Here is a 12,169-nt window from a genome sequence, read left to right on the forward strand (position 1 = left end):
AATGGAACAAAGAGAAAGGGGAGACCTAACAAGTAAATAACGTGGAGTTGCTACTAAGAGGAGTAAGAAACACCAGCAACACACGAGGACACAGTAAAAAAAAAAAGAGAAAAGGAAGATGCTCGAGACAAAAAATATAGCTTCCCTCAAAGAAACAGAGGTTTGGAACAGACTACTAAAGATTTCAGAGGCCGTGTTCCCCTGTTTTTCGCAAATGAAACTTTAACAAAGCGTCGGACAAGGATGTTATTTTGGCAGTGGATGTTTGAGACACCGACCTAATGGGCAAAAATATGACTTGGTGTCATATGATGTAGTATCGGCGAAGAGTGTGCACAGCTTAAGGAAAAACTGGACAAGTACAGATATGGAAACGGGACCACACGAGCGTAACTCAGGCCCTGTAAAATTACAACTACAGGTAAATACAACTAGGTAACACACACACACACACATGTGCACGCACACACACACACACACACACACACACACACACACACACACACACACACACACACAATGTGCACAATGAGTGATTACTTCCCCCTCAGCATGGGGGCTGGGGTGTGTGGTATGGGGTCCCAGCAGTACCCAGAGATTGGTCTTTTTGAATTCGTATTTCCACTGTGTTGCATATGATTTGATTAAAGGTTGTTCGGACATATCATTTTTAAAGGCACATGCAGTTTTATTCCTTTTATCATTATTAATCTTTACAGTATAAAGCTTGACTTCTTTCTTCACCGTCCCAAACAACTTTATGGGCGTGATGATGCCTTAAATTGTCTGTAATACGTGTAATTGTCGAATGAGTTTGCAACCACTAAGAGAGCTTGAGTGAAGTTTTTCTTCCTTGTTAGCCGCCACCGTGTAGAAAAGGGTGTAGCGTGGAAAAAAAAAATTAAAGCTACATCCCTTTTTAACGACCACTATGGTTGTGATGGTATGTGGTAGCGTGGTGGTCGTCGAGCGCTGGTCCCGGATGGTAAGGCCTCAGCGTGAACCACTTGTGAGACAGCATTAAGAAACTGGATGGTGATAATGTACTATGGGGGTGGGTGGGGGGGGGGGGATGCGTGTAAGGGTTCAGTAATCTCAAATGAGCAGCAAAACAGGCTCCAAATGATAACACTCACAGTAAGGTTGTATATAAATATGCATTTGGCTTCCTTTTTCAAAGGTTAGCGGAGTACTAAAGAAGAAATGAATGACTGACAGGCTGTATGCCTCTAATCTATCTAGCTACCGGCACAAGGGAGATTTGGGGAATACTCAGAATGCTTAGCTCTAGTTGCTGGAGGCGGAGAAGCAGGAGCTGGCGTGAGTGTCGGGCTCGGCAGGGGACGTCCACGATGGGAATAGGCGGTCCTGGTGATGGACAGACGGGCGCCGCTTGATGTGGAGATGGAGCGGCTCGGGTGGTGTGAAGAGGCGGGCGCCCTTTGATGTAGGGAGCAGCTTGGGCAGTGGTATTTCGGCCCCCAGGGCAGTCGAGGGGCAGGTTACCCCGCCATACAAGTTCCCATCCTGTAGTGCGTCTCACACCGCAGGCCGTGGGTGGTTTTTCGGGGGGGGCTGAGTGGAGAGATGGACACCTCTCTGGCCACCCCGCTTCTCGGTGTTCTCTCGCTGCCTTTCCTTGCTGTTGGGGTGTTCGTCTCCTCGCGTCTCTCAAGCTTGTCTCCTGCTGCAGTGGTGCTTGTCTCCTCACTGACCCGTGGGTCTCCTTGCGTCTCTCAAGCTTGTGCCTTGCTGTAGTGGTGCTTGTCTCCTCACTTCTCTCAAGCTTGTCTCTTGCTGCAGTGGTGCTTGTCTCCTCACTGGCCCATGGATCTCCTTGCCCTCGCCTTCTCGCCTCTGCTCCTCGCTAAGCTCCTCCCCCTTCTTCACGTGACTCCCTCTCGGCATTACAATCAAACCCTACCTACCTAACTAGTTATTGATTTCTTGGGGGGTTCGAGGCTTTGAGATGAGGGATTTCAGTAACTCGTTCATATATTCGCTCATTCGCTCGCCGAGTTATCTTCTCATAACCTTTTACGCACTTACATTCCTTAGCCACCCATTCACTCTTTCACTCATTCACTCATCCACGCTCCCACTCGCTCACACTTACTCACTCTGTCACTCACCGACTTACTTACATTCTCTCGTTCATTCACGCACTCGCTTACACTTACTCACTGTTACTGACTTACTCACATTCTCGTTCACTCACATTCGGACCGTTACAAGGGAAAGCTGTTGTCAAAGCTTTATCCTCTAATCATACAATTCTGTACCCATTAATGTGCCCGTGGTTTCCTTATTATAAGTCTTTGGGTCACCCCCGTCCTTCCGGATCTTTCTTCTGTTCCATTCTCGCGAGTGACGGCTTTCACCACGTTTTTGTTCATGACACAAAGTAGTTGAAATAGACCACTCAGACATCTTCATTCTTTTTCTTTTTCTTTTGAGCTGTTCCGCGTTGTATCACTTCTTAGCATCTCCTTGGTACTTCTTTACACTTAGATACTTCCCTACGCACATTTTTTTTACTTATTACTTCACTGTGCACACGTATATATATATATATATATATATATATATATATATATATATATATATATATATATATATATATATATATATATATATATATATATACTTCACCCTGCACTGGGCTGTTTTTTTTTCTGTACACTTTGCTTCCACTGACTTTGCTTTTCTATTTTCTTTTCTTTTGTTTTCTTCACCCTAGCTTACTCTGGACTTTTCATTTTGCATTTCTTTTTTTTGACACTGTTACTGTTGAGTCTGTGAGGCTTGATAGTTTGAAGGTTCCCGCGTCGCCGGCCATGACGTCACCGGCCGCGTGTGTCAACCACCGCAGCCGCTGCGGGATGTAAACAAACGCCGGCGTGTGTCCGCGAGGGAAATAAATATAATTAAATATAGGGAAATAAATATAGTTTATAGTTAACACGGCCTGGCGGGACACCAGCGGGGGGAAGTGCAGGGCGGCGCGGCTCTCACGTGAAGGTAGGCGGGACCACAGTAAAAAAATACACAGGCATCCCACACGCAGACAAAATTGGAGCCGAGTGTGGGGTGGCTGTGTATTTTAAGACTGAGCGAGACAAGTTTGTGCAGCAAGTAACGAAATGGATATGCAACATTAACGAGTGTGTCCTAATAGTAACTAGTGAACTGCAGAGACAACTACAGTCAAGGTGCAATGTGCCGAGGTACTTAAAGCCAGTGGCTGAAAGTATTACGTATTTTGAATAAGCACCTGCCCCCCTGGGAAGGAATGTTTCCATACTAAATTGGAATATTTCCACATAATCATGTTTTAATAGGTTAGTTTAGATAATGTCATCGGGTTGCACTAATATAGGTAAAATTCTAGTGTTTGCCCATACTCCTCCCTCCCCTCAATACAAGCCTGGGGACTTGGTGGGAATGCGGGGTTTCAGGTGGGGGACACGAAAACCGTTGCATTCGCGTATTTTTTTTAGTGTGTGTGTGTGTGGGGGGGGATAAAAACTCCCTAGATCTAGGGAAATTTCCAAAATTTAGGGAATTTTTCCTCCCACCACCACTAAAATAAGCGTTTGCAACGAATTTAGTGTTTCCCATACAGAAACCACACACTCAGTGGATCCCCAAGCTTGTTTTGGGAGAGAAGGGTAGTGAACCCACCAAACGATGCTCACCTCACCATCTGGCGTGGCACCGGAGGCCATCTGTGCTCACATAAACCGCCTACACCACACTCATGCCCTCTCTAGTAGGTTGTCACCTCATCGCAAGGTTTCTGTCCTCCAAGTAGAGTCCGTGGCACCAAACACAGTGTATCTTCATTGTTTATCACACACGAGTAAAGCCACCGGCTAGCCGGGATCCATCCAATGCCGCGCCTTAAACAGTACTGCGGCTTGTGCAGGAAGTGCAGGCTCTCGAACCTCCTGCCTGAGCTGTTCGAACATGTGAATCCTTACTGACCGGATTTTGAATCTGCTTCATGGGCTCATATTCCCAGTATACAAGGTGATTGTGGATATTGACTCCGCGCCTCCAGAATACGATAATACGCCTCCATATATCATAGTTAAAAAAAACCAAAGTACTTAAAAGTAAAGAAGCCAAATTAATCCCCTTCCCCCAACGATCTTGGGGGACCTGCGTGAACTCGGGGTATTTGGGTGGGGGAGCATATTTAAACTACTCCAACCGGAATGTATGAAACCCGGAATGTATGAAATTTCCCTACATCTAAGTAATTGTATGGAATTTCCCTACATCTAAGTAATTGTATGGAATTTCCCTACATCTAGGGTATTTTTCAACCCCTCATAACTCAAAAACTATGCATTTGCGACGCATTTCATGTTTACCACCGCATTCCCCGAAGTCTCAATGGCCCCCTAGCCAATTTTGGTTGCGAGGGGTGAGTATGGGCAAACACTAGAATAATACCCTAATATAAACTGAGGGAGTGAGACAAGTCCTTTCCAGACACTCATCAACTCAAACTGGTCATAGATCCAGTATGTCAACTAACAAAATATTCCATGTTCAGTAGCATCACCATAACCTTACTCACTAGGGCAGTAATCCCCTAACCCTGGGGTTGTAATCATCAGTGGAGTTGCTAAGCATTTTTTGGGGGGGTTGCCAAGCCATTAAACTCTTAAAATATAAAAATATTTGATAATTATGAAGAATCTCTGAAGCAGCCACCGCTGAAAGCCGTGTGCTCTGCTTCCCTGGTGACCCAAGAAAATGTGGCGCTGCAGCACAGACTCATTAAGTGTATTCGTGTGCTATGTTTTCGTCTCCCCTCGTTTTGTCTCCTCTGCCGTCTATGTATTTTCATTGTCACTGTCTCATTTCCCTGTTGTCTGTGTTGCATCATCAATGTTAACTCCTCTTGTTACTTGTTTATCTTCTGCTGTCTATCCTCGTCCTGCTATACATTCCTTCTACACATTGTTTATTACACACACCAACATTTATATGTCACTCCAGGGTTACCAATTGTTGGCGGTAGTGAGTGTTCTAAACCCTGACGGATATTGCCTTTCTCTATCCACGAACCAATTAGCGCTTAGGACACTCACTACCACCAACATCTCATTACATCTTCATCATTACCTCCATGAGAATAACTCCCTCACTAAGCTCTTATATGTTACTTTACTTTTCTAGTTTTACTGGCGTGCCATACATAATGTGTCTACAAGTGATGTTTTGAAATATAAAATATATATATTGTTCCTTTCCACTGATACAAACTTGAAACACCTGGTGGTGGGGAGGGCTGGGAAGACCAACTATTCATGGTGTAAAAGCACACATTGCTTTGATGCTGTCGAGCTGAAGTGAAGTTATTCTATTTGGTACTGTGGGGTAATATCATAGCTGGGCACGATAACAGAAAACCTTATTCCCGATAACCGATAACTGATAATGGGAAACCTTAATGGTGATAACCGATATTCGTTAACTGGAGACACAAATATAGGTGATAACCGATAACCGATACCCGATATAAATCCACAATTCCGATACTAGCTAGCGATAAGTCCGATAGGCAAAAACGATACTATGTATATTGATATTTCAAATCAAAAACAAAGATGAATTCAAATTTTTATCATCTGTATTTTATAAAACTTACAAAACCTGAAAACCATATGTTGACACATACCTATGGACAGTAATACTAGAAATGCCTGAACCGGTGTTGTGTTATTTGTCGTCCCCACCGTCAAAAGCTGACGCTTTTGTTTACAAACACTGGTCTCTCGTGAACTGTGCATGCTCAGACCAGCAAGCGTAGACCTGTACAGTCTCACAAAGCTTTTTAACTGTAATTAAGAGATGCTGGAAGGCTGAATCAGACCTACAGTACCACTACCACCATCCCTGCTGTTTCTAGAACGACACGCTGTACGAGTTGTATTTATATGTACAGAGTGTCGTTCTAGAAACAGTGAGGATGGTGGTACTGTATGTCTGATTCAGCCTTCCAGCAACTCTGTTAAAAAGCTTTGTTAGACTGTACAGGGCTACGCTTACTGGTTTGAACATGCGCAGTTCACTAGAGACCATTGTTTGTAAACAAAAGCGCCAGCTTTTGACAATGGGACACCAAATAACACAACACCGTGTGCCTTCAATACCATGGCATGCTCACAAACGAATATGGAATATCAAATTTGAGGCAGTGAATAATAATTTGGGGGGCAAAGTTAAATGATTTTTCTCTTTGATATATTGATTTTTGAGTCTAACATAAGAAAATAACTTAGTGTTTAAATGTTGATGATCTAAGTATGAAATCTCTTCACTGAAGATATTTCATACCCCAAAGTTTTTTCAAACTACACCGGGCACCCGGGCCATGCTTGCACAGTAGGGAGGAGACGTTTTTTTTTTTCTGAGAGGCGGAAAAAGTAGCAATTATCGCTAGTTTGGTTACAAAAGTAACGAAGATACCGATATATATTTAAATAAGTAGCGGATGGCCAATAACCCGATTTTGTTATCAGCGATAAAGTATCGCGATAACGCCCAGCTATGGGTAATATCAATTTTTTTAAAAATCCCTCTAAGATGCCACCATTAGTAATGAACGACATCAGCTGACCCTCAGTCCCAATAATTAGAATTTCACTTAAAAGAGCACAGTTTTCATTGTGTTAAAATTTGTGCTGGTGCTGTAATGGATGATTTTTGTCCTTGCAAAAAACATAACTTCATTTGAAAACAACCAAGTATTTACCCTGAGGAAAAAAAGTCAGTGTCACAAACAAATTGCCCGAGAGAGATATAAATATTCAATTATTATTATTATTATTATTATTATTATTATTATTATTATTATTATTATTATTATTATTATTATTATTATTATTTCTATTATTATTATTATTATTATTATTATTATTATTATTATTATTACGATCGTTATCACCACTATTTCCCTTATAGGATGCCAAGTAATTTATCTAAAACTCATTACTTGTTTGGTTTGATAGTTATCTTAATATTGCATTTCATGTTTCAGTGTTGAGCAGCAAAAGGAAGGGCAAATAAGCACATACAAATTCTGTGTTTGCCTTGAAGACGGGAAGATCCAGGATAATGAATGCCTGCCAACTCCAGCTTTTCTTTAGGGCTGTAGGGTCATGGGGACCTTCAACCAGTATTTTGACAAGAACTTGTGTTTGCCCATTCAACCCTTCAGCAAACACAACAACAGTGGCCATAAGATCTTTAGTTGCATGCAACAGATCTTCTGCACCATTTCAATGTTCATACATGCCAATAGTGAGTGCCAGCCATACGAGAAGCCCCTTGGTGGCTTCAGGTATTCTCATCCTCAAGGGCTCTAATGTCTGTGTTAGCCGGGGAAAATCTAAAAAATCAGGAAGGAAGAAGAGTTACCAGCAGCAGGTGGGTACCTCAGATATCAAGATGCTTTGATAGGTAAGCAGTTGCAGTACACATGTTTATAGCCTTATTTATTCATTTATTTATTTATAGTTAATGTCTACAAATGTAACAAACAGTTTTACTCAGTCTTTGGGAGAATATACCAAGCACAATGCAAACTTATGAGAAGATTGTTAAGTAAACTGCTTATACATCTTGTACATGATGGCAAATATTTTGTAACTACTATACCTTTTTATTTGCTTCTTGAATGTGCATTAATTATTGTTCACTATCTTTAGAAAGAAGAAGATGACAGTGACAGTGATGAGAATGAGGAAGAAATGGAACTGAAGTCTGGAGCTGATTTCAAGGACATCAAAGTTAGGGTGCCCTCCCTGCGCATGGATGCTCTCCTGAAGGCGGGGCTGAACATGTCAAGAAAGTGAGGCCCTCAGGCAGAGTGGACCACTGTCATCTCTGTCCTTAATGTTCTCTTCTTTTACCCACTCCTTATTTTTTATAAGTTAGCTGCATTTTTCTTATAACAAAGAGTCTAATAGAGACTAAATATTTGTAGATGTCATAGTTTTTATAAGATAAGGATGATACATATTGTGTTTGTGTGTGTGTGTGTGTGTGTGTGTCATAGCATTTGGTTAAATCTGCTGAATATGTGTATCTTACTACAGCAAGGTGGAGGCAGCCTTCTATGCCAGCAAGATCCGAATAAATGGAGAAAAATTCCTGAAGAAGAGTCACCAGGTACTGAACACCTACACTTAGTTCATTAGACAATATATAGAAAAATATTTGACATTAAGAAGTTTAATGGTACTAATTAGATAGCAGTTCCTTTAGGAGTTAAAAGATGCTCACCACAATAATATGACTTTTGAGGGCTTGATTTGCTTCCCTTAGGCCAGGGGTTGGCAACCCATAAGACAAGAGGATCCATTTTTCTTTCATGAATTTTTTTTTATTCTCGGTTTGCCACAATGTAAATGTTTGACTCTCAATAAACATAAATCTATCTCAAATATGAGAGTACTTTTAAATAATGGATCAAAATACATATATGGATTTATCCCATGGCACCCTCAGGATGCAGTCCAAAGTTAAATTTAACACTCTAAAGTTGCATTGAATAGTGTTACAGTATTTGATTCCCTCATTTTGAAAAGGTAAATAATGATTTATGAAGACTTATGAGCCACAAGAGTGTGCTGAAAGTCACATGTGACTCTAGAGCTACAGCTTGCTGACCAATTCCTGAAGCCCAGCAGTACGTAGTAATAGTAGTACAGTAGCAGTTGCATTCATAGTAGAACATATAGTATAGTAGTAGCTATGATATCACTTGCTCATAACCTTGGTTCTTCAGAATTTTCCATCATTTGGCTAAGACGAATTGTCATTCTATTACTAAATGTGTCTGTGCCGTTTATCTCTCACCTAACTCTGCCAACTATGGAGAATCTTTGACTATCTGAATTTTAAAAGTAGAGCACATCTTGACTTTCCCTTTATTGAATTCTCCACCTTAGGAGATTTCTATGTTCTTTGTCCTCTCTGGCCTGAATTTTCAAAAGGTTTACAGACCCTTATGCAAGAGTTAACCAGCATCCTCATTCTTTCCTCCCTCTTGCTGGTAAATTTTGGAACGGCCTTCCTTCATCTGTATTTCTTCCTACCAATGACTTGAACTCTTTCAAGAGGGGAGTATCAAGACACCTCTCCAACTGAAATTGACCCTCTCTTCTGCTCACTCTTTCTGTACTCTTTTTTTTTAAACAGCTGAATGGGCCTTTTCAGTTTTCTGTTTTGTTGCCCTTGAGCTGCTTACATTACTGTAAAAAAAAAGTAACAAAGCAATAGAAATAGCATCAACAGTAGTTGCAATAGGAGTACATCAGGGGCAGGTAGTAATGGTAGAATAGAAGATTTTGCATCATTATCAATTATCATTCAAAAAACACCACCTACATCTTCCCTATCCAGTGCCATGAGGGAGATGAAATTGACATAATCAAGGGAGTGTCGCGCCAGAACCCGAACAATCTGCACATTTCCCGGGTGGTGATTATGACTCTGGGGGACGTGGACGAAGACGACGACAAGGTGACTGTCAAGCTGCGGCGCTACCCACACCTCCTCATTGAATGCTATGAGGGCTACACGCCACCGGAAGAAGAGTGATTGCTAAGGAAGATTTTCTTTTTCTATGCTGTCTTGCTCATGTAAATTATGGTATAATTAGGCAGAAAACCAACATAGAACAGACTGTTGAAAATGTTGTGAAAATCAAGAATATCATAAAAAAAATGAATTTGGCTTCCAAACTCACTATTACACTTCAACATCTACTAAACATGTTAGGAGCTAGGAAGCTGACTAAGTGTAAATAAGTTTATTTTTCAATAAAATGTGTGCAAGATTTTAAAACCTTAGCTTTTTATGTATAGCTTGTCCTTTTATGATCACAATTTGAGATTCAAGGACTAAAAAAAGTATAAATTACAATATAAACAAGAGGTCAAATTTCTTTCTTGAGAGCTAAGCATCTCTACCCTACTCCCCTTCCCCCATACATTGCCAATCACATGTGTTGATGCAAGCTCTGAACTTTCAAAACTTGTAGTGGAAGCAGGAATGCACTTTGCTCACTCCATAATTTTCATTAATAGTTTTTTGCTTTATTTAGAACATCCCCGGTTAAAATTAATGGATAACATGTGGATGACCTTCAGCAGTGGTGTGTCAGGTCAGTTTCATTACTTGGCTCTGCTGACCCAAAAAAGGTGTTGTGTTGTATTTATTTGTTTCAATATAATATTACAGCAAGTAAGAGAAGAGGTTGATGCTGCCATGTCAACCACCACCTAAACAAATGTATGTATGCAAAAAAAAAAAAAAAAAAAATAAATAAATAAATAAATAAATAAATAAGTAAATAAATAAATAAAATAAAATAATAAAATAACCCAGGCTGATAAGACTTTTGTATGAAAATTTATGTAAGAAGTACAGAAAAAAATATTGCACAGTGAGATTCCCCAAAAATACTGCCATCATGACTGATGGATTTCAATTGAAGGTCACATCTATTGGAAATCAGTAATAATCAACATTTATACCACATGTGAGCTATTCCACACTTGTTTTATCCTTGTAAGTGGTCACCCCCTTGGCTCCCCCAGCGCCCGTGATACCTGCTGCCTTCCTCTCCCCCCTCGAACATCCCTCCCTGTACTTAACCACCCTGTATCCCTCCCCTCTGTCACCTCTTCCTGTACCTCCTTCCCTGCCCTTTTTCGAATTTCCTCTCCTCTAACACCCCAACCATTGCCCTCAGCATCCTATATGTAATCTCTAATCTGTTCTTGTGTCTCTGTGTGCGTGTGTGTTGCCTTTTCATGTTTTTTTTGTAACTACTGTATATTTTTTCCTCTTCTGCCTCTTCTGTTTTGCACTTTATTCAGAGTTTTGCTAATATCTCCTGCCTGGGTTGGCTACCTCGCTATGTGTTGGTCCACTTGGTTTTGGTACCAGGAACATCAACAGCTCTCTCCTCCTGAATTTTGCAAAATCCAGAAGGTTGAGAATTGCGGGTTCCTGGTACCAGTGACCAGAGCTGCACTGCTGGACTTGGTATAGCGATGCTGGAGGGGTAGCTAAGGAGACTGACCACATCCTCGTAAGGACTCGTTGGAAGATCCTTCAGAACTGCAGGGTTTACCGGAGTGCTGAGTTCTTTGCAACTGACCATGGGCTTGTTGTTGCAACACTCAAGCTTCATGTCAGGTCAAGAAGTATATGGCGTTATCGATACCTGTGCAGAAGGACAAAGATCTAGATCTTCAAGTCCCTTGTGCTCCCTGTCTAACTCTATGGTTGTGAGACATGGACACTAAATGGGGACTTCGAGAGGCGGATTGATGCCTTTGGTAATAAATGTCTATGCAGAATCATGGGATATCAATGGAATGACTGTCAAACCGGTGACTACTCCATTGTCCGTCAGTGCCAACTCCGGCTATACGGGCACGTGGTACATTACCCTGAAGCTGATCCTGCTCATCGGGTTGTCTCTGTAAGAGACAATCCCAAGTGTAGGAGGGCAAGGGGATACCCATGGAGTTCGTGGCTTTAGCAAGTCAATAGATTCTGCTGGGAGGTGCTCGGGTTGGGAAGGGGGCTGAATGGAGACTCGCCTGGAGGGACCCCTGGGCTTGGCGTTGTAGGGTGGGCGAGGCGACGTGCCCCCTGGCGTATGCCCCCACTGATTGATTGATATTATCAATACATGGTTGTTATTGCTTGTCATCTTAACTTACTATCCCCTACCCATGTCACCCCAGCCTGCCATACCCCACCCCCACTGGCACCCTGCCCTGCCCCCCACTGATACCCTTTGTATCTCCAACCCACCCATTAAACCCCACTCAGCCCCAACCCCATTAATACCCCATCCTGGCCTCTCCCACTGACCCCCCACCTCTGTCCTGTCTACTCTCCCCACCCCTTCACCCCGTCCCTCCCCCTCACCTCACCCCACCCCAAGCACCACATCCCTCTTCCCCTCATTCCACCCCAAGCACCCCATCCCTTTCCCTCTCCCCCCACCCCAAGCATCCCAACCCTCCCCCTCACCCACCCCAAGCACCCCATCCCTCTCCCCCTCACCCCACCCCAAACACCCCAACCCTCTCCCCCTCACCCCAAGCACCCCAACCCTCTCCCC

At 42.3% G+C, this 12,169-nt stretch overlaps 1 protein-coding gene across 4 annotated transcripts; it reads left to right on the forward strand.

Moving 5' to 3' along the window:
• The first annotated feature begins 2,851 nt into the window (after positions 1-2,851).
• LOC126980385 (mitochondrial transcription rescue factor 1-like) lies at positions 2,852-9,870 on the forward strand. Of its 4 annotated transcripts, none has more exons than XM_050830255.1 (5): positions 2,852-3,021; positions 7,058-7,479; positions 7,728-7,870; positions 8,118-8,190; positions 9,427-9,870. In XM_050830255.1, the coding sequence occupies exons 3-5, from the start codon at positions 7,770-7,772 to the stop codon at positions 9,622-9,624; spliced, it is 372 nt and encodes a 123-aa protein (XP_050686212.1). In that variant the 5' UTR covers positions 2,852-3,021; positions 7,058-7,479; positions 7,728-7,769; the 3' UTR covers positions 9,625-9,870. The 4 variants fall into 4 exon arrangements, with proteins under 4 accessions (XP_050686212.1, XP_050686209.1, XP_050686210.1 ...); XM_050830252.1 differs by having other exon boundaries at positions 2,854-3,021; positions 7,058-7,446; XM_050830253.1 differs by lacking the exon at positions 2,852-3,021 and adding an exon at positions 3,032-3,227 and having other exon boundaries at positions 7,058-7,446.
• Positions 9,871-12,169: the final 2,299 nt, after the last annotated feature.

Source organism: Eriocheir sinensis, chromosome 44, assembly GCF_024679095.1.
Source record: "Eriocheir sinensis breed Jianghai 21 chromosome 44, ASM2467909v1, whole genome shotgun sequence".
NCBI classification, from domain to species: Eukaryota; Metazoa; Arthropoda; class Malacostraca; order Decapoda; family Varunidae; genus Eriocheir; species Eriocheir sinensis.